The 21,390-nt window shown below is 40.7% G+C and overlaps 1 protein-coding gene across 1 annotated transcript in view; it reads right to left on the reverse strand.

The window, feature by feature from the left end:
• LPIN1 (lipin 1) overlaps positions 1 to 21,390 on the reverse strand; it is a gene marked incomplete at both ends in the record, with an annotated part of 78,884 nt that overhangs the window by 23,103 nt on the left and 34,391 nt on the right. Inside the window, 8 exons of the mRNA XM_080341895.1 lie at positions 13 to 106; positions 1,613 to 1,922; positions 3,782 to 3,911; positions 7,159 to 7,266; positions 8,398 to 8,517; positions 8,895 to 9,229; positions 10,779 to 10,874; positions 12,179 to 12,379. Of these exons, the coding sequence (XP_080198021.1) occupies positions 13 to 106; positions 1,613 to 1,922; positions 3,782 to 3,911; positions 7,159 to 7,266; positions 8,398 to 8,517; positions 8,895 to 9,229; positions 10,779 to 10,874; positions 12,179 to 12,379 (1,394 nt within the window). The remainder of the gene's footprint in view (positions 1 to 12; positions 107 to 1,612; positions 1,923 to 3,781; positions 3,912 to 7,158; positions 7,267 to 8,397; positions 8,518 to 8,894; positions 9,230 to 10,778; positions 10,875 to 12,178; positions 12,380 to 21,390) is intronic.

Genomic DNA, 21,390 nt, shown 5'->3' on the forward strand with positions numbered 1-21,390 from the left:
AAGGATTTATACTTCTTGGGGAAATAGAGTGCAGCAACTTCTGGTTCCATGTCAGGGAGGTCATCTAAATAGACACCATCAGCACCAAGATGACGGCTTCGTTTGTCTGTAAGGATAGCACAAATAAGCCTATTAATGAACTTTTCCTGAGTAACATGCCAGAACTATTATTCCTTTTTAACTACTTATTTCAAGATTGAGAAACCAGACAAATTGTAACAGTGTGTGAACTTTTCTATAAAATGGTACTGCCAAAAATTTTAAAACAAGTTGCTCATATACATTGTTCAGACCTTGAATACACAACATGGGACAATAGGGAGCTAGTTCTGAGATCTGTTGAAGCCTCCTTATCCCAGACAAAACCACTGGGATTTAGAAGTCCATGGTCACTGTAGGAAAACAGCAAAAGGAAAACTTTCTGTATCATTGTGTAGGCCTGTTATCGCAGTAAGGCAATCAGGGCATTTAATCTCCAAGAACTAATCTTCAATGCCCTCTTGCAAAAGGGTAATAACACAACAGACTATACTATAGTTACTAACAGACTGTAACCAGCTTGTTATGGAGACAACTAACTGTTTAGCACATACATCCTGATGTGTTGCGTGTGCACATGCACCATTGCAGGGGACAAAAAACCCTCCTGGGTTGCACCAACACACGGAGCCATCGCTGCCCTGCCATTGCTGGTTCATCTAGACAAGTAACCACTGTAAGACCAAGCCCTAATTGGAATTCGTTCTAAAACCCACAACTTCTCACTGACCCGATTTGCAACATCAAACATCAGAAAAGCAATCAGAAAAAAAGTTATGCAAAGAATTAATAGTAAGCAGAGTAACGCTGTCATTTTTGTCTTCAAAGACAGTGGAAGGCATGGGGAGGTGGCTACAAAACTTGTGCATTTATTGACTAAAAAGCAGCCACGCAAACTGGGTTTATTTAAGGCTTATGTAATTATAGAAAAATCAGAGCTCTAAAACATAACATTTGTAAGCAAATAAATTTCATGTGAATATTATGACACTTATTATAAAGCACTATGGGTACAGAGCCCAGAAATTAAGAAGCAGAAAAGCAGATGGAATTATATTTCACAATTTCAAGACAGCATGTGTACCACAGGGAACTGAAATTGCTCATGTGAAACAAAACACCTTATTTTATGGTAAATCTGTTGTTTGTGCAAAAGACATACTACTACTTTGTATTATCACAGAGAGGTTCCACAATTACCAGCGACACATAACACCTTCGAAAGTAGTCAGAGCACGTAAAGCAGCAGACCTACAGTGTGCTTGTACCAAAAAGTGAAATCTCTGAATCTGTCGAATATGGATGAATTTGGAGTAAGCTTTGCAGTCTTGCTCATATACAGAGAGCTGACAAAAACCTCAGACCAAGAAGAATCTTATATCTTACTACATGGCTCCTGTGAACAGCCTGCTGCACAGCTCAGGTTTTGAAGTTTCTTTCCAAAGCTTATTTCTTTTCAGATCTGAAAGTGCCTTCAGGGCACAGATTAATTTATATGACAATGAGGTGCTCTATCACCATGAAATTTAAAGACAAAATCATACATATGAAAGTGCAGAATCAACAGCTTTACCTTTCTTTCTGGAAGGGGAATCTGTCTTGCCAGCTGATTGGGCTGAGCAAGCTGTAGCTTGTTTTATTTCTTCACTGGCAGGCAGTGATGCTACAGCTGCTCCTGAAGACTCTATCTCTGGCTTATTTGTCTCAGCCGGTAAGGGCTCACTGTCATCCCCAGTTGTTGCACCTGCTTCTCCAGTGGCAGGTAGAGGAGACATAGTGTTAAACTCCTCTACAGGAGAACTCTGGATGACCCGAAAGTGAGTGCTTTCCGAAGGATTTACATCCACCACACTGGGTTCCTTTGCTTTGAGCACAGAACTGGCCTGTGAGGGAAAATAAAAACAAACAGATTGCTATTAAGGAAAGCTCTTACACTCCAGCGAGATTCTCAATGTACACAACTACAGTAGAAAGCCACAACTAACTCAGGTAGAGACTACAGCATACAAAAGACCTCTCTGCTGTGCACTCGCTCACACAAAACTCATCTGCATCTTGGGGCCAGGAAATCTTTGTTCTGCAATGTGCTCTACAGCCCTCATTTCCCACTCAGCTACCTGGGAGCATGTCACAACTCCAACCCTGCCCTCTTCCTGGCAAATCCCAGCTTTTCATCACAAGTTAACCCTGACAAACATGAGAAGGAAACACAGACTGGAGTCCTTAAACAATCAGAATGCTCTCAGGGACCAGAACAGGGGCATAAAGTCATTCATTTATACCCTAGATTTAGATTTTATATCACTTTATGGGAACAATTCTATATCTTCTCTGAACATTGCTCAGGAAGCGTTCTTACAGAAGGGAGCTGAGCTCCTACAGCAGCAGCTGTATACCTGCTGTGACCTTCTTGTCACAGCAAATTCCTACATGAAGATCAACAGCATCCAAAGTGTAACTCCCAGTTCAGATATGGCCAGATCATTGCCAAATAGCTTGGCTGGGACATAGAAAGGGACTGCAGAGGGAAAAGCCTCTAGGAATAAGATTTACAATACAGACACAGCTGTGTGACTGGGATAAAAATGAAACACCTAAATCTACTAAGAGGAAACCCTGAACTCTAAACTGGAAATGCCAATTTGAAACTCCTGCCTGGGTCTGCACACTTAAATCACGTCTCTATGTACAGAAGATAGCTCCCAATTTTCTTGTAATATACATGATGAGGAGAATAAGGCAGAGGTGATAACAACAGTTCATGTTTGGCCTAGTAAAAAAGAGGACAGAGCTTTTCTGAAGGAATTAAGAATTCTGGATTCCTGTCTCTGCTTTTTCACTAGCTACCAACAGTGAATTGAAGATAAATTATATTAGTCCCATTATGATTCTGGTGTCACCACCAGAATGAAAAAGTCATCTTCTTTCTGAGGAGGATACCACTTCCCTGGCCTGCAAAGCCAGGGCTTTGTTTCTTTATACTGCTCCTGATGCCATCACAGCCCTTAAGTCAGTCTTAAGCAGAAGGGACCAGACCCCGCACCATTCCTGCCCCAATAGTTGCAGTACGCCACGGGAACTCCATCTTTATTTCTCAGACCCTGAGGCATGTGTAAGCCCCAAATCTCCCCTTTCCCATAGGAATGCTCCAACTCCAGAGCTACCACAAGGAGACAGCCAGCACCTGACTGCCCCGTCATGTGCTCCTGTGCAGCACGGGTGACAATGCTGCTGGCACACTGCAGATCCTGCCATCTAACACGAGACAGGCACCAAGCCAGTCACTCAGCCAAGGGAACAGCACGTCTTGGCACGCAGAGACACAGAACTGCAGGTGTTTCTGGATGCTTATGTACTCAAGTAACACATTTCAATTCTTGTGAATCACACTGCAAACACCAAGCACCTAATTTCCCTCTAAGACCATTTCTGAATTTCAGTGATTTACCAAAGGACAATGGGTTTTATTTTCTATGTTATTTAAGCTTCTAACTTTTACAAGACTAGGTCTCAGATACATCCTAATTTTCTACTGCATATCATCTATGTTGAGAACATCCATAGCACAAGGTCCTTTCCTGTACCTCCTAAGGAGAAAGATGCAATTCTCTTACATAAATATTGCAATTCTATGTAAAAATAGAATCCATTCCCTCTTGGGCAGTCTGCAATAGAATAAGCACATTTGCCCCATTAAAGCACCATAGATGCTAGCAGGAATTAAACAAATTATGCTGGATACCTTTGCAGCCTGAGGTAGTTCTCCCCAGGCCCAGTGCATGTGGGGATTATTCTTCAGTCCACTTCTGTCCGCAGGCTTACTGACTAATTCTGAGTCACTTTGGGGAGTAGGAGGGCGTGAATCTGAGGGGCTGAAGAAAACACAAACAAACAGAAACACTACTTATTACAAAAATGTTACAGAAACAACAGCAACCACAATGCACTACACACTTTCCAAACTGATATCCACCAATGCAAAACATTGAAAAACTAAATAATTATCAGCCAACTGAAAGTGTGCAAGCACAGAAAAACAGTTTAAACAGCTCAGGATCCTCTTAGACCGGCATTCTGAGGTCTCATCTGTTTTTAAATGTGCATTACAGAAGTAGTATTTGAGAAGCTGGAAGAGACTGGACCTGAGCATTTCAGGAAGATTTTTGGGTTTCCGTGTGGAAAAAAGAACAGGGATGGCACAAGCAGCAGCAGATGAATAGATGTTAGTATTGTTATAATGGATGTGAAGAGTAGAAATTACTCACATCAACAAGACACTTTATCCAGAGTAAGTAATAAACTAGTCTAAGGAATCCAGTTGATTAGTTCCTTCTACTAACTTGTTCAGTTCTACCCTTGGATGCACGTTTATAGCAAAACCAGGAGAAGAACCATACAAAGAATGTGAGCCCTTCCAGTGAAAAAATATTTAACTGTTTGCTTTGCTGACTACTCAATATAAAATTTTTAATACTTAATTAGTAAATTATCAGTTTGTAGTGTATTTTTAATGTGGTGAAGTCAATAATCTGATGTCAAGTCAGCCATTAACAAATAACAATTCACTGATTCCAGTGACAAAAGGTAAAATTCTGATTATCTACTCTGCCTTTCCACATAACACAAGTCATAGAATTTCACCCAGAACCCCCAAACAAAGCCCATTATTTTTTGTCAGAGCTACAGCATGTCTTTGGTATACTCACGCAATCCTGATTTAAAAACTAAAAGCAACAAGAGAATCTAAAACATTCCTAAATCAAATGTCCAAACTGAGTTACCTTCACTCCCAAAAACAAAAGGCTTCCTAGGTTTACTATTCTTTACCTTCTTCTTGATAAACTGAACATCCAAACCAGTTTTACTCTTTCAATATACGGCAGTTCTGCAGAGCTTGCTGATAGGGAATTCATTGATCACAGACAAATAATTACTTCACACTAACACAAAGCAGCTTTCAAAAACTCTGTGAATTTCACATCTGAAAAAACAGCAACCTAATTATCTACATTATTCCTTGTTTTCACTTATGTTGTAGTTAGGTATACTTTGAATATGGACAAACACTCTGACTTTTTAGCTACATATAATTATGTTATCCAACTAAGCTATAAAATATATAAGCAATACTGTGGAAGATCTTTTTTGCCCCTAAGAATTTCAAATTGTTATTAGTCCTTAGGATATAAACTACCAACTGACAGATGAAGGAATTAATAAATGGGATTTTAAAACTACTTTCAAGCTCTAAGGATTCAGGAAATACCTGGTGACATTTTCAGCACCCTTCATCACCCACTGACAAGTTTGTAGGATTTGCAGTATTTTCCCTGCATCTAAGGCCCACTGAAACCTTGAAAATCAGGAATCTGGACACTTCAGAAAAATCTCAGCAAGCAATAATGCTTCTACAGCTGCTTTAAGACCAAAACATCTCGATTTAAGGAAGTGGTGTCACTGCACAAAATAATCTGTCAATTATACATATTTTAACCTTGAAAATACCTGTTTACTTAGAAAAATCTCTGGTCTAGGCTTTGGTGTATGTTCAGCCCAGGTTCACTTACCCAGCTGGATGACCTGGTATTAGAGGGCTACAAAGATGATTAGGGGTCTGGAGCACCTTTCTTATGAGGAAAGACTGAGAGAGCTGGGTCTGTTCAGCCTGGAGAAGAGAAAGCTGAGAGGGGATCTCAACAGTCTTCATAAATATCTCAAGGGTGGGTGTCAAGAGGATAGGACCAGACTCTTTTCAGTGGTGCCCAGCGATAGGATGAGCGGCAACAGGCACAGACTGAAACACAGGAGGTTCCATCTGAATATGAGGAGAAACTTTTTGAGGGTGACAGAGTACTGGAACAGGCTGCCCAGAGAGGTTGTGGAGTCTCCTTCTCTGGAGACATTCAAACCTGCCTGGACGCAATATTGTGCAATCTCCTCTGGGTTGGACTAGGTGATCTCCAGAGGTCACTTTCAACCCCAACCATCCTGTGATTCTGTGAGCCACCCAGAACACATCACTGCTCCCATCCCAACCTGTCTGTCTGTCCTTCCTTACCATGAGAAACACTGAGGAGAGCCGCCTTGAATGTTCCAGGATCTCACCTTAACTTGGTGCTGCAACATGGTCAGGTTAAAGAGAGCAGATCTGATCTAGAAGCTGAGAAAACCTCGAGATTATCAATTTTGATACAGCCTGAAGCACCTAGTATGGCATCTGTTAAGATAAGCAATGAGCAATTTAGCCTGATTTGTTACTCAAAGCTTCCCCAGCATCAGTGGGGAATTACAGAGGTCATATTCAGACACTCACTTCAAACTGAGTTGCTGCAACTTCTCTCCAGTGACTTAATGGAGAGAAAGTGCCTGGCTGCAGAATCTTCAGACATCTCAAATTTAAAATATCGTAAAAAGTGTCTGTATCCACTTTTAGCTCTGTAGAAAATACAGTCAGAGGAATCCTACACTACAGCAAAGGCTTAAGTCTCCTAAACTTTACACAAGATGCCTTATCTATTGCATCACCTTTACTCTATAAGATGCTCCCCCACTGTAAACCAACATACTGAAAATTTTCCCCTCCCCTAAACCAGGGAACAAAATAAATTCTCCTTTGGTATTGAGCTCCTTCCACTGCAAGCTCTGCACTCCTTATTTATCACTCAGTCCCTGAGGCCTTTGCTTTGTTTTTACTTTTGCACAAGCAAACGACTCTGGAAAACCACTGGATAAATATGTCATTAAAATGTATACTGACTGTAAAGAGCCACATGGAAATGTCAGTCTTCAGAGAAATGTAAGTTTTCATTAGCTAAGTTCTCCCTTTTTTGTTATCACCTTAATAGAATTCAGTTTTAACCCAGGTTTTCATGGGCCTGATTTTATATTAGCCACCCTCATTCAAGGGATGATTCACCAAGGCAATTTACCTCCAGTGGATGTCCACAAAAAAGTAAGCAGGAGAAGTGGCTCTCATTACTTTCTTTCAAAGTGTCCTGGTTAGCATTAAGTGCAGTTTTAAGTTCAGCAAAGTCCACATACTATTAACATGTTAGAAGTGCATTAACGTGTTAGAAGGATTAAAGAGCATTCCAGAAAGAGGGAGGACAACTGTTCTACCTGTCTGGAGGAGAAAAGTGAGAAGACTGTTGAGGACAAGAGTTAGATAGGCCTCCGTCTGCTGGAACACTGAGAAGAGAGGATTGCCCTGTGCAATCTATAGGTTTACTGGACAGCACATAGCATGTTGGTAGAAAAAAAAAACAAAACAGGGTGCCATTATTCACAAGTGTTGATTGACGTAAGCTCTTCGTGTGTTAGCTACATGAATGCTGAATTTACAGCTAGAGTTTTCAAACTCTGGAATACTGCAATCAAGAAACAAACGGAACATACAGTTCAAAAAGATACTGATTGGGCAGGGTACTGACACACGGTATCACCAGACTGATGAAGCTAATCACGTTAAGCTCTACAGTCAGTGGAAAAAGTTACTTCCAGAACACAACTCAAATTAAGCCCTTGCTCTGAAATCATCTCCCTGCTCTCCCTTCCACTGTCCCTCATCTACAGCGCAGTCTATTGAGATTAGACTGTTTAGGATATAGTCTTGTGAATATTGCCTCACTTCCATAGTTCACATGGAAGACATGCAGCACATGCACACAGACACACACAGACTTCATGGGATTGATAACACGATGAACATCAAGAAAAAAATTGTCCCTTTTTGACAGTGTTCCACAGACACAAGCGTGGATGTCCAAACTAATCTGCTCTGTCAAAGGTATACACACGCACACAAATACACATACAGGAAAAAGTAAGCAAAGTCCTGTATGTGTTGTTGTCACACAATCAATATTTCAGGTCCATCTGCCTCTGCAATTCAACAGACTAGCTTTCAAAGAGACACAAGAAGCTCATATGCTTATTCACTAAGAAAACTTTTTTTAAACACCGGTTCCAATCTTGATAGTTCTTAAAAGGATTACACTCAAAGTACTACAGATTTATATACCTGCATTCACTGAAGACCTTACAAGGTGTGTGCATCAGGCAGAGTCAGATTTCACAAAATGTTCATCCTCCCCACAGTATTTATATGCAGTGACATTAACAGATATATATACTCTTCAGAATTTGTGGACCTGTCTTTGTATGCAAGCATTTGTTGAATCAAGGAAAAAGTGAACCTGAAATTTTTGTACACTACCTGATCTCAAATACAGAAAGCATTCATCTCGTAGTTGACAGTGACCATGTTTGATAGCAAAATTTTTAGTAAGACTTCATACATCAGTGGCACATAAGAAATTAAAGGAAGGTAATTTAGAACTGTACTATCAGAAAAAGTACCTTTGAATAGGTGACCATTCTCCATCTGAATGGGGGTAAGATGTAGACTGAGAAAATGTAGAAGCTGCAGGAGCCTTTATATTAGACACTTCATCAACACAGACATCTGGAACAGGGACTCTAGGTACAGGAAAAGATGTGATATTTAAAAACCATCCTTGATTACTGAACTGTCATATACTCCAGATAACAAAAAATCCCAACTGTAGAGAAGAATTAGTATAACTTGAACTAAAAAGAGATAGAGAAATGCTACCCAGTTCACACCTTCCAGATCACAGTGTGATGGAGAATTGTTCTTATGTTTTCAATGTCATTTTCATTATTTTTGTTAGTAACATTCTTAATAGCTTTCTAGCCTAAAGGTTTTTCTTAAAATAAAACATGTTCATAAACCATAGATACTGACTTAAACAGAAAATACCGTTAGAAGGTATGTAATGGAACATTAACCCAGCATTAGGTTTTAATTATGTATCTCAGTTCCACTGTGATACCTTGAATTGTCCAGTGGTTCTTTTTCTTCCTCTGAGCTAATCTCTATAAGAAACATGTCCTCATCTTCTGACGTGTCTCCATTCTCTTCTCTTTTTAAGCTATCTAATTTATGGGTAGACTTCCTCCTCTTTTTCCTCCTTTTTTTCACAGAGCTACAGCCTGAAGATGTTTCAGTAGAAGGCTGAGATCCATGGGCTTGAGGTGGTACTTGTGAGGGTGCACCAGTGTCCAGGTTTCTTATTCTGTCTATGGAGTTCCTCTTCAGCTGAGCTTCCATTAAAGCAGTTCCCTCAGACAGAATAGGAGATGTGGAGAGATGAAAAGGAATTACCTCCTGAGAAACAAAACATGCAAACCACATAACATATTAGTCCCTCTACCAGTTGTAAATGTGGTTCTAAAATCTCTGCACAATTGCCAAAATCTAAGTCATTTATTCCCCAGAAAAATAACAAAGATTGGACATCTGGGTGCTCACTATGATCCTATAGAATAGGGGAATTGTTCCATTGCTCCATCTCCTTAGACAAGCCAGGAGCAATACTCTTAATAAAAAGGATTCTCTGAGCATCTGTTATTGGCTAGGTTATGTCATGAGTCTATCCACTAGATGCTAGATACAGAGCAGAAACAAAATCCTAGTTTATAACCTGAGCATTTTGTAAAATCCAATTTTCCTTCACAACTCAGATGACAGATAGTAATCAGGTAGGTCACTAGTATATAACTAGGTCACACAAACTTCCTCTTATTCCATCATATATGTACATCTCTAGACAACCATGGAAGTAATTCTAGCAATTTTCACCCACCAAATAACTGTTACCACAGAGAAGACTTAAATATAAAGATACAGAGATTAATACTGCATGTGCACACAGCTCTCACCTGAAGAGAGTAGTATCATCCTCAATAGAGAACCATAGAATCATTTTGGTTGGAAAAGACCCTTAGGATCATCAAGTCCAAACATTAACCTAACACTGCCAAGTGCTAGAATGGTTTGAGTTGGACGGGACCTTAAAGATCATCAAGTTCCAACCCTGCCATGGGCAGGGACACCTTCCGCTAGACCAGGTTGCTCAAAGCCCCATCCAGCCTTGAACTCGTCAAGGGATGAGGCATCCACAGCTTCTCTGGGCAGCCTGATCTAGTGCCTCACCACCCTCATGGGGAAGAATTTCTAATCTAAATCTATCCTCTTTGAAGTCACTACCCCTTGTCCTACATAAGAATTTTAGAACTCATCACACTCTGGACAGTGACAAAAATTATGGGAGATATCTGAAGAGAAGTGCCTGTATAAAACTCTTCTTATGTTACATTATGTGAGGACTATTTAAAACTAGTGTGCCCATAACTTACATAGACTAATATTTAATCACATGGCTCAAAAGCAGGCATTCTCATTTAACAGAATTCCACATAAATAGTAGTTGCAAGATCATGTCTTTGGTAAATACCAGAATTACTGTGTGCACCAGTGTTTACAAAGCACAAACACTTTTACCTGTGGTGTTCAGAGTAAAGATTTCTACAAAAAAAACAGGTCCATGGACAAATTAACCTCTGTTGTACACATCTTTGGAGCATGTGAACTCTGTACATGTTACTTCTGTTCACACACTGGCATGCACATAACTTCTAATTTATTTTTTAGTTATGTGATTACTACCTTTAGATTTTTTCAGTTTTGGTGACCTAAAAACCAAAGTAACTCCATAGTATTATATTAAATTTCCTTAGCAGAAAATTGTCCTGAAACTTTCAAAACTATAAAATGGGTAGAGGTGATGTTTTTCAACAAAATTTGTTCACTCAGAACTGACTCTGAAAAGCAGGCATTGAATTTTTAACAAATTAAAATTAGTTTTGACTCTCACCTGATCATTATCCATCTCCTGCACAAAAAAGGCCTCTCCATTGTCTCCTAGTTTCATGTGCAAATCTACAGCCTCTCCATTAATTTCTATGTCAACCTGGAAGAAAATAAATATATTTTTAAATGAAAATAAAGTTATTTTAGGTACACAGCTCCTGTTCAGATCTCCTACAACTGTCACTGGACAAATGCTTCTCAGGGAAGTGTAGGAAACCTTATAATAAATATAAAATACTGAACTTGTCTGTTTTGCTCCCCACCCCTTCACAAGGCCATCAATTGTCACCGTGCTTTTCTAACTCATTCAGCTCATTACTGTCTTGGTCCTCTACTCAGGAAGGTTTATAGTAATTATATAAAGTCCTGAATCTTTTTAAATGTAATTCTGAATGCTTCACTCACCACACAAATCTTTTTGCTCTTTTAATTCATAGCCTAATTTTGACTTGTGCAATAAGTACTTCAATATGCAAATTCTTACTATACTGTCTTTCAGTTGCATTAAACAGACTTCTCTTTACACTATGAGAAGCACAAATGTGAAAAATTGTCTATTTCTTCCAGACATTTATCTAACCACTATACAGCCTCAACTATTTCCATTTTTTGTCAGAAGGATCTCTCTCTTCACCTATAACTTTTCTTGCCACCAACTCTGTTCTCACTGGTGGGTTTTTCCGGACGTTTGGACAAGCCTACATTCATTTTATATTGCAGGACACAGTACACTATTGGCACAGTAACATTATTAACTTCTGCCCATCATAAATACTGGTATTCTTTTCTGATTCATGTAATAATTTAACACAGTCCACAGCAATATCAGGATCTTTCTGCTGAACAATTATAACTACGTTAGAATTAGACTGTGTGTAGCTACAAATTATTTACTATAATAATCCATCATGCATTACTTACTGGCAACTTTGCATCTGATATCATATTGCCAGGTCACTCAGCTTGGTTACACTTATCTAAACATCCTCACTGCTTTTTCTATCTTCAACTAGCCTCAACATTCTGTCATCTGAACATATTACTTCATTATTAACTCCCTTTTTATAACTATCAATGAACATGTTAAACAAAAGGGTCTTAATACACAGTTACTAATTAAATATTATAATCCTAGATCAGCACACTCAAAACTTTGCTTATTGAAAATAAATATTGCCAATTTCATGGTTCTTCTTGGTTTCTTTTTATAGTCAATGTCTTAGAAATTATGCTTTGAAACGGAAGAATAAGTAATGATCATTTTAACTGAATCTAGCCTCAATTTGGGCACCTTGCAAAGAGTGTCTTAATAAAGTCTTGACTAGCACATCATAGAACACTCAGTAATTTTCACACCATTAGAATCCCCCTCACAGAACATATAAAAATTCTCAATTTTCTTACCACTTTCTCCCTAGAACGTAGGACTCCCATTTTCCCAAAGCGTACATGGAAAGGGGAACATTGAAGATTTCCATCTGGCTGACGTACTACAATTATATCTATACATCCAGACAGTGTGGCTGGGTTCAGTCCCTTGTAGAGCTCCTTCACAGTCACAAATACTTGCCCTGCTAACTGTCCAACGTAATTCATGGTTTGGACCTGAAACGCAAAAGATGGAACAAATAAGATTTTGAACCCTGCTTTATATTTTCTAGACATTTGAAAGCCAGAGATTCCAGCAGTGGAGTATTCTTCTGTTACACAAATAAAAAACTTCATGTAGAATCAGAATTCCACACCTAACTTGTTTACAGCTGACACGTGTTTGTAGAGAGCTATTAAAGGACAAAACCAAAAGAGACCTTGTAAGTCAGAGAATTGTAACAACTTTCAAAAGTTCATAAAATCACTCGCATTCAAAACCACTGTCACTTTTAGATTCTGCAGCTCTTAAGTATCTCCAATTATCTCTGAAAAGCATTGCTTCCAAACTAACATCTCCTCCGATCATTTATTGTGCCCTCAACACTAAATACACCTTTCTCATGTATTTCTACAGGCTTTTAAGTGCATGGCAAGTGAACGGTTTTAAGTTGAACTAATTTTCCACTACACTCAAGTCAAAGACTATTTTTTCACTTTCCATGGATTTATCCCATTAAAATATTATAATGCATATGCACAATAGATATGCATTAAGGTTTGACAAGCAACCTTCGCTTCAAAGCATCTGAACTTTAGAGTGCTTCCTATCTCAACTTTACCATTCTTGTTTTAAAATTGCCTTTTAGTATCAGCAGCTTTATTAAAAATCAGGCCTGTGTTGATGGTTGAAGTGGTTGGCTTTACTTCCCATGCTCCTGGAATAATTTAGAATTTAACATTTAGCTTCCCGCATCTACACTGTTAATGCACATTCTGTTTGCGCTTCATTAACACACTCAGTCCCCTAAACAGGACAGCATGCATACTTAAGACATACACTTGGAGGGAAGGCAAGGGTGAAATTCCCATTGATGGTGATGAGAACAGAACTGAGCTCAGAGCCCGAGAGACAGTCACAGCACTGAGCTGCTACACACAGCACACCAGCTGCTACAAGAGACTCCTTCAGCTGTGCTCTCCCATAAACAAAGAGATGCAAGTGTGATGCTGTAAAAATAGCTCCAATTCCTAACCGATTTATGCTTAGAAACAATAAACTATTAAAAGAATACAGTAAAAGCATTTCAGTAAAAAAAAAATAATCAGAAAGCTAGGAAACGCTATAATTAAGGCTGGTTAATGCATGCATAGCTGTTCTAGTTAATTAATGAGCACCTGTGTTTTTTTTCCCCAAAAGTCCATCCACACAGGATGGACTGAAGCTTTGCTTTCTTCTCTGTTTCTATTGCAATACATGAACATCAGGACACAGATCATGCTCTGAAGGAAGAATTATTTATGTTCTTTTGGTCTTGATGATAGTCATCACCACATTGCCTCTGAAAAGCGATGATGCTCTCCCTGTCTGACAACTGGGGAATCACGAAAGGATAAAGATTAAAACTAGTCACTAACTCTGGAAAGCAAACAGACTTTTTTGAAGTATTTAGTATACAAGATGTTAACTAATGAAAGAACACTGTTTGGAGAAGCATTTCTGCACAGTCCTCAATTAAGGCATCTAGGAAATGCCACCTACTGAAAAGTCAACAAACAGAAACTTCATGGCAGAAAGAGCAATTATATTCAGTTCAGCATTCAACTGGTATATCACTTCTATTATATGTTAAAAACATGCCTTCTTGAATGCAAATCTAGTGGTAAACTTCCATAGGGAACTGCACTTGAAACTCATGCCACACCCTGTGCTGAATCACAGACCAACAGGCTGGAACAGTCCTCTAGAGGTCACCTGGTCCCAAATTCTGCCCAAAGGAGGGACAACTTGGACCAGGCTGCCCATGACCTTGGTGTCATTAAGTTCTTAAAGGATGAAGACTTCTCACCCTCCCTCCACTCGTGTTCCTATGTTTGCCTCTCCTCACAGTGAAATATTTCTTCCCAGTATTGAATCTGAATTTCCCTTGTTGCCTCTTGTCCCATCACTGCGTACCCCTAAGATTCCAGTTCCATTTCCTCTATAACCCTCAACAGGTAACTGAATATCCTGAAGATGGAACAAAAGGAGTTCTACCAGCCTCTCCTTTTAAGTAATAAGCTCTTAGCCTCCTACATATCTTGGTGATCATAACCTGAACTCCTTATAAAAGCTGGTACCACACAGGCACAGATGTAAGTTGAGAAGTGAGCCCCCAGGGTGACGGATGTAAGCAAACTTTTAAAATTATTCCTCTGCTTTGGAAAATGTTTCCATTTCTACTAGGGATTTTTCTAACCTAAAGCACAGTAAGAAACGCATTTCTTACTGAGTTAGGACTGAATTTAAAGATGGCTACAATTAGACTCAAAATTACATGGTGTAGTTCACCCTAGTTAATGCTTGGTCTGCTGAAGCAACAAAATTTCTAGGTGCAAAATAGCCACAACTTCCTTGGTGGGGAAGGAGTTACTGGGATAGTACATACACCACACTGTTTGGGAGACTTACAGGCAAATAATCCAAATATGAGGACTCACACATCCTCTTCATAAGTTGCACCAGCCAGTCTCCTAAACCTCTAAACCTCTAAATTTTGCAACTATTCTTGTTCACAACAAATCTTAGCTGCATTGTCTGCCCTGTCTTAGGAAACAGAGATTATTTTTATACTTGTGAATTTAAAAAGTTAGACACCATCCTCAGGCTCTGAGGCCAACTGGCACAGCACAGCTTGCTTACATGCAGTGAAAATCTCTTATCCCTTGGAGTGTCACATTCAAACTGTCAGCTGTTGATGGACAGTCCTCTCAAGCTGGGCTGAACCTGGCCTGTGCAACAATATCACTGTGGAATGAAAAGACAGACGGGCAGACTAATCATATAAACCCCACTTCCTCGCGAAATCAGACAAAAATGGGTTTATATTTCGAACATAGGGAACAAAAGATGCTGTAGTTAAAACAGGGGAGAGTTCAGAAACTGGACTCTGATGGATGTAGACCCTTTAACCTAACTTTTATACATGTCAGCCAAAGCTGAGATTGTTTGGAGTCAGAGGTTTTTAATTTTATACTCTGAACCTAAAGTCAGTCCATACTATGTCAGTACTCCCAGAAACCAGCATTCCTCAAACCCCAGAGAGACTGCGTGTGGTTTTGGAGCATTACTTTACTCCGGCCACTCCTGGAAGTCTTTCACTTACTAACCAGGCAGCAGCAACTTCGGCAGCAAACAAAGAGTTTATGTCATAGGCTAAAACCCCAGAGCCTGCCTGTTAATTATGTTGAATTTAGTAAAACTCTTGTTGTCATACCATGCTAGTGGACATAGCATAGAATATTTTTTGCTGCTGGGAACAATCAGAATCCTTTTGATCTAAGCTTACAGCAAGTGAGAACAGCCTGTACTGCATCTGCCAGGATATTCAAACGTCTTGAGTCCTGTTTTTTTTGGCAGGAGACACTCCACAACCTCTACACTATGTATCTATTATGAAATTTAAAGTATTTTCTAGTATTATTTTTAATGTCAATTTAACCAGCGTCACCTGCCAGGAGGCTCAGAAAATTTCCAGATCTTTTGAGTTAAAGACAGCAGTCATTTTTCAGAATTGATCGTCTTGTGGAAAAAAATGCGAAAAATAATAGCTAGGTGTTACCTTATTACTGAACTGATTTATTACCTTACCAAAGATTGACCTAATAAAGATAATTCTTTAAAGTACCGCTCTGTTGGATGCCATGGTAAGATCAAATGCACTGTCATCTCCATAATCCACTTCTTTCACACAGGTACAGGAGACTATGTCCTAATTTCACTGAAAAAGCTAGTAACTACACCCTTTGTGGCCTGTTCTTTACAACTCAGGTCTTCCCCACAACATTTCACCTTTCTTTACCATATTTTGTAAAATAAAATACTGAAAGTCATAGGAACTAAAGGCCTTTTTTTCCTTTTGCAAGTCTCAGCGTCTCTTCAGGCACCACAATGCAAAGTTTAACAGGTTAGATATTCGCACATGTTGAAATTACTTAGGGATACAAATGCCATTCAACATGTTCTAAAGATGTACAGTTTTCTGAACAAAAAAAAAAACGGACCATGATTTAGGTAGCATGCTGGCATTCTGTAAGGGTAATTAAAAACTGAAACACACTTCCCTTGGAACATATGAAATCTCCAGTACAGAAAATTTTGAAAAGCAGGACAAACATCTGTTGGGACTGATTTAGGAACACGCAATTGTAATCTTTGGAACAGAAATTGTCACTGTGCCTGTGTCCAAAGCAGTAAACTAAACCATATCACATCACAGACCCAACCATTACATCTATACCGAATCTATTTCAATTACAAAATGTGCTTCTGGCACAATTTAGGCACAGGCGAAAAAATCACACTCCCAAGGATTCCTGGACAGAGCTGCTAAGATGAACTGGGGACTACACCCATAGCCAGTTTAGAAGTAGTCATCTTCTTTTAAAGGTTTATAGAACAGATGTGAGCAGATGGTGCTAGCTGGTCTGGCTGCCAAAAATGGACTTTGGCACCATTTCATTCACTAGCACGGATGTAGCATTTAGGTCCCTTCCAGCCCCTTTTCTAGAGTTCTACAGTTATTGACTGTGCACTCAATTTGTAGGCCATGAGAGCAATGGTAAGCATAATACAAACCAAATGCTTAGCAAAAAGAAAATGCATACAGATACATCTTTCAGTTAGGCCTCTAATACCTGATGTTATGATGAGACCCCTGTCTGTGATGGAAGCGACAGGCATAAGCACAGAACAAACCAACTTTCCTAAGAACTTCTCCATACAACTTGGGAAATGGTAAAAGGGAGCCAAAAACTGATGGGCCAGTGTTCAGTTAAAATAAATCACTGCAGCTCTGCTGCTGACACTGGAACTGTAACAATTTTACAAACCTGATCCATCTGGTTCTCTGATCTGCCCTTGGCTTATGTTTTGAAGACGTAAAGCTTGAGGGAGACTGGATTATATTTGAGAATCAGGCTGTGGCCCCTTCAAGACAATTATTCCTCATTTACAAAAAAGTAAACTACAATATTTCAAAGACTCCTAGGTAAGTGCTTACTCTTTTACTATGTATCACACATTTGTTTTCTTGACTCTGAAGCAATCAGTTTTGTTTACAGTATTGAACACCAACTCCCTCTACAGCAATTAATGGAATTCTGCTATTGACATATTCTTTACCATGCAAAACAGTATCAGAGGTTATGTTCTAAAAAAGATATATGATAAAAACCTAAGAGAGAGAAGGAAATATTTCAGATAAAGATTCCCTAGATGGACTCCTTCAAAATTAAGCTTAGCCATTCATGTCTGTACCACAACCACAGTAGCAATGATTCCTTAACTACAACAGCTTATAATAAGTATAATTCTATTCCTTTCTAAGAAGGTACTTCTGTTTATTAGTAAACAGTCAATACATTATAAAGCTGCTAATGCTGTGTGACCATCACATTCAAAGTCCTTAATATTTTAACTAATTTCAGGTTGGAAACTGAAAATCAGCAATAACTTTCTAAATATTTTTTCTTAACTATTTATTAGCTCCTACATCAATTCAACCCAGAGTTTCTGCCATGAATTCCCATCCCACTTTTTTGGTGTAAATTCCCAGCCAGAAGTTGTGCATTTCTCAAAGGAAAATCAGAGCCTGGATTTACTTTCTCTAGAGGAGCAGTGAAGGCACTGCACAGGACTTTAGGAGACCTCGGTTTAGGTCCCTGCTTTGCCACACAGTCTTGGGCAAGTTGCTAAGGCTTACCTCTTAGAGGGTCTCTCAAGCAGTGTGGCTGTCTCTCAATCACAGCATGCCAAGCTCATCCAAGTGAAACATAGACAAGCACTCTCCCTTGGGCATTTGTTTTTTACCCTGGGAAGGGCAACCTGGACATATAAGCTGGAAGGGAGCCATAAGCAGCCATGGCCCTGATTTGTACAAGTTTTTGAGGGAGAACTCCAGAGCATTCTGCTGAGCAGCGTGATTCTGGTTGTTCTGTAAACAGGAGGGTAAACTCTGTCCAAACCTGATTATGTGCACATTTTTTCCAGACCTCCTCACAGGCACAGCAGCATGGGACAGACCACAGTCCTGCAGGTGATTTGACAATATCTCTCATCAGTCAGCAAACAGGTGCAATTCACTTGTGCATCCCAAATCAGAAAGCAAAATGCAGCATGTGGCTGCCTCTATAGCAGTGTAAGAGCATTTTGATTCCTGACAGCCAAATCTCCAGAAATATTTTAGGGTTGGGATTATCCTCAGCTTAATTCTATTAGGAACTATTTGACTCCTATTCCAATTTATCCAAGGTGCCAAAAACTTTGACCTCTTATAATGGCCAGAGAGTCAAATGGATCAAATGTCAAACTTATCTGTCGAGCTTCCAGTCTCTCCCAGAACAAACTCTCTCACACTCACTCACAGATACATACTCTGACTACAAGATGACAATTCACTTGGTATTGCACTGCCTTTTGAATATCTGAAATATTACTTGGTTCAATGCTTCACAAAGTCTCTGTAAAGGACAGAATATTTTCTTCAGAGCGGCTAAAATAAAAAATTCAAATTGAAGACCTGCCTGTAATGAATCCTCAAGTTCAAAGGGAGGACTGTCCTGTAGTCCCACAGTCAGGGCATTGGACTCGCACACAGGGGTCCAAGAGAACTATTTCATGTCCAGTTCAAGTGTACAACCATGGTCCCCACACCAGCCTCCCAATCATGTATTCCCAGTTCTCTCAAATCTTGCCCTTGTGTCAGCACTGAAAACTAACATCACTAAAGCCATACAAAAATAATTACCAACTGGATCAATGAGATGACATGACTCACTGCACACCCATACAAGTGCTTGCCTCAACTAAAAAGAGAGAAGCTAAGAGAGAGTCAGTGGTTGGCAGTACCAGAGACACCTCTGTTGGCATTTCAGGCAATTCTGAAATCACCTCTCAAGATTCATCTCCTCCTTTCACTGGGATCTCCTGGGCGACCTTCCACACTTCCCTCCACCTTCCTATGTTTCAGCCTCCCAACTGTCCAGGGCTTCCCTCCTCATGGAGACATGTGGGGGGAACACACACAAAGGCTGACACCCCTTTGGATTGACTCTGCATAAACAGGATCAAACTTTACAACAAATTTAAAAATATAAAGTGACACCTGAAACTGAGAACTTTTGAAATAACTGTGCTGCCCTGTGCTACTGTCCCGATGTCAGAGGAGGAACATAAATCAACACGGAATCACAGCAGTAGCTCTATGCTGATACCTCAGGTGACTTGGCATCCTTTCTTTCAGTGAAATTGGAAAATAAATTTGTTTGTCAGACTACAACTTTACATTTTCAGAGTTTAAAGTAAGCTCTTACTGCATTCCAACTGTTTCTGATAGTTGCTGAGTGTATGTATGTGTGTTCATAAACAAACGTGTGCACCTGCACATCCTCAGGTATGGAAAAGGATTAAAGACTAAAATTTTCCCAACTCCCTTGCAAACAACCATGCTGAGTCAGGTAAGTAGATATCATCAGGTAGTCTATATTCCACATTAGTGAATTTCAGCTATCAGAAAAGCAGAAAGTATCTAAAACCATTAGAAGCTACTTTCATGGCTTTATGCCTAACATCATAACATAATTGAGTCTTCCCCATCTTTATCTCCTTCACTGCCTCCGCACTTTTTCTCCAGTTCTCTTAATGGAATTAGACTCATTTTACTGTAACAGGCCCATATCCACCTGACTTCTAACTGGGTAGACTTGCTGACAGCAAAACCGTATTTACGTACACTAAACATATGTTGGTATTTGTTTTCCTAAGACAGCAGAGACACAGAAACAGCCAGCCAGAAAATAAAATAAACAAACCACTCCAAAACACCCTCCAGACTGTGGACCAAATCAGAGGTCAATAGATCTATTGAGGCTGATGACTTTACACATGAAAGGAAAAATTATCTGCTGGTTAGTCTGCAATATCTGTGCTGAGTCCCTGTTATTAGTACTGGCCTGTACATAATTCCTCTTTTTGACAGAGATAACAACAACACTGAACAGTTTTGTCTCCAACCCTCTCTCCACAAGATACATTCTCTTCATCTTCCTGAAGGTAGATGAGATACACTGATCAGTAGAAAAATTAATACTGTTCGAGGGTGGGGGAATCACGTAAGAGAAAACAAAAATTAAGCTTAGTTTCATATGCAGCAACTGCACTACTGCCAGCCAGGCTCAGCTGTGGCATTTAATCCCCCTGGCCTGTTACCGCTTTCATTATTCCATCTCAGGCCACTAATGCAGCGATTTGCATCAGCAGTTGCCAGCCAAAGGGAGGCAAAATATCACCTCTAACGTACAAAGCAAAGCAGCGCATGGAAGGGCACTGGACTCCACAGGCTCACACAGCTCGGCACGGGCAGGGACCCCAAACCGACACCCCGCAGCTGCCAGCGCTGGGTGCCTCGCTCTGAAGATAAACCACGAAAGCATCAGATTCCCCTTCCCCTCTCACCCCGTGCACGAAGCCCTGCCAACCCCAGACGAACACAGCAGCTCCGGGGCTCGCTGTCACTCCCCAAAGCCAGACTCCCCGCCAGGGAAACCGCAGGTGCTGCGGAGCCCCGCCGGGAACAGCGGGATGCCCAGGCCCGAGGGACCCGCTGCCTCCCGCAGCCTACCCCGGCCAGCTCAGCGCCGGGGAGCAGCGCTCCCCTTCCTCCTCCGCCTTCTCCTCCTCCCCGCCACAAGCCGCGGCACCCACCTCCGCCGCCCGCCGCCTCGCCCCGGCTCCGCTCACCGCCAGCGCCTTTGTGCGCGCCGCCCGCAGCGGCGACAGGCACAGGACCCGCCCCGGAGGATGGGCCGCAGCGCACGGGGAAGGCGGCCGGCAGACGGCGGGCGGCAGAGGGCGGGCGGGGAGGGTGCTCAGCGGCGGCACTGAAGTGGTCCTCGCCTGACCCGCCTCCCGCCAGGCACCGCGGCAGCGAGCGGCACCGCGGGCTGTGCGGAGCGGCCCCGGGGGCGGGCCGGCCCCCGCCTACCGACCG

The sequence above is a fragment of the Nesoenas mayeri genome (genome assembly GCF_963082525.1).
Source record: "Nesoenas mayeri genome assembly, chromosome: 3".
NCBI lineage: Eukaryota > Metazoa > Chordata > Aves > Columbiformes > Columbidae > Nesoenas > Nesoenas mayeri.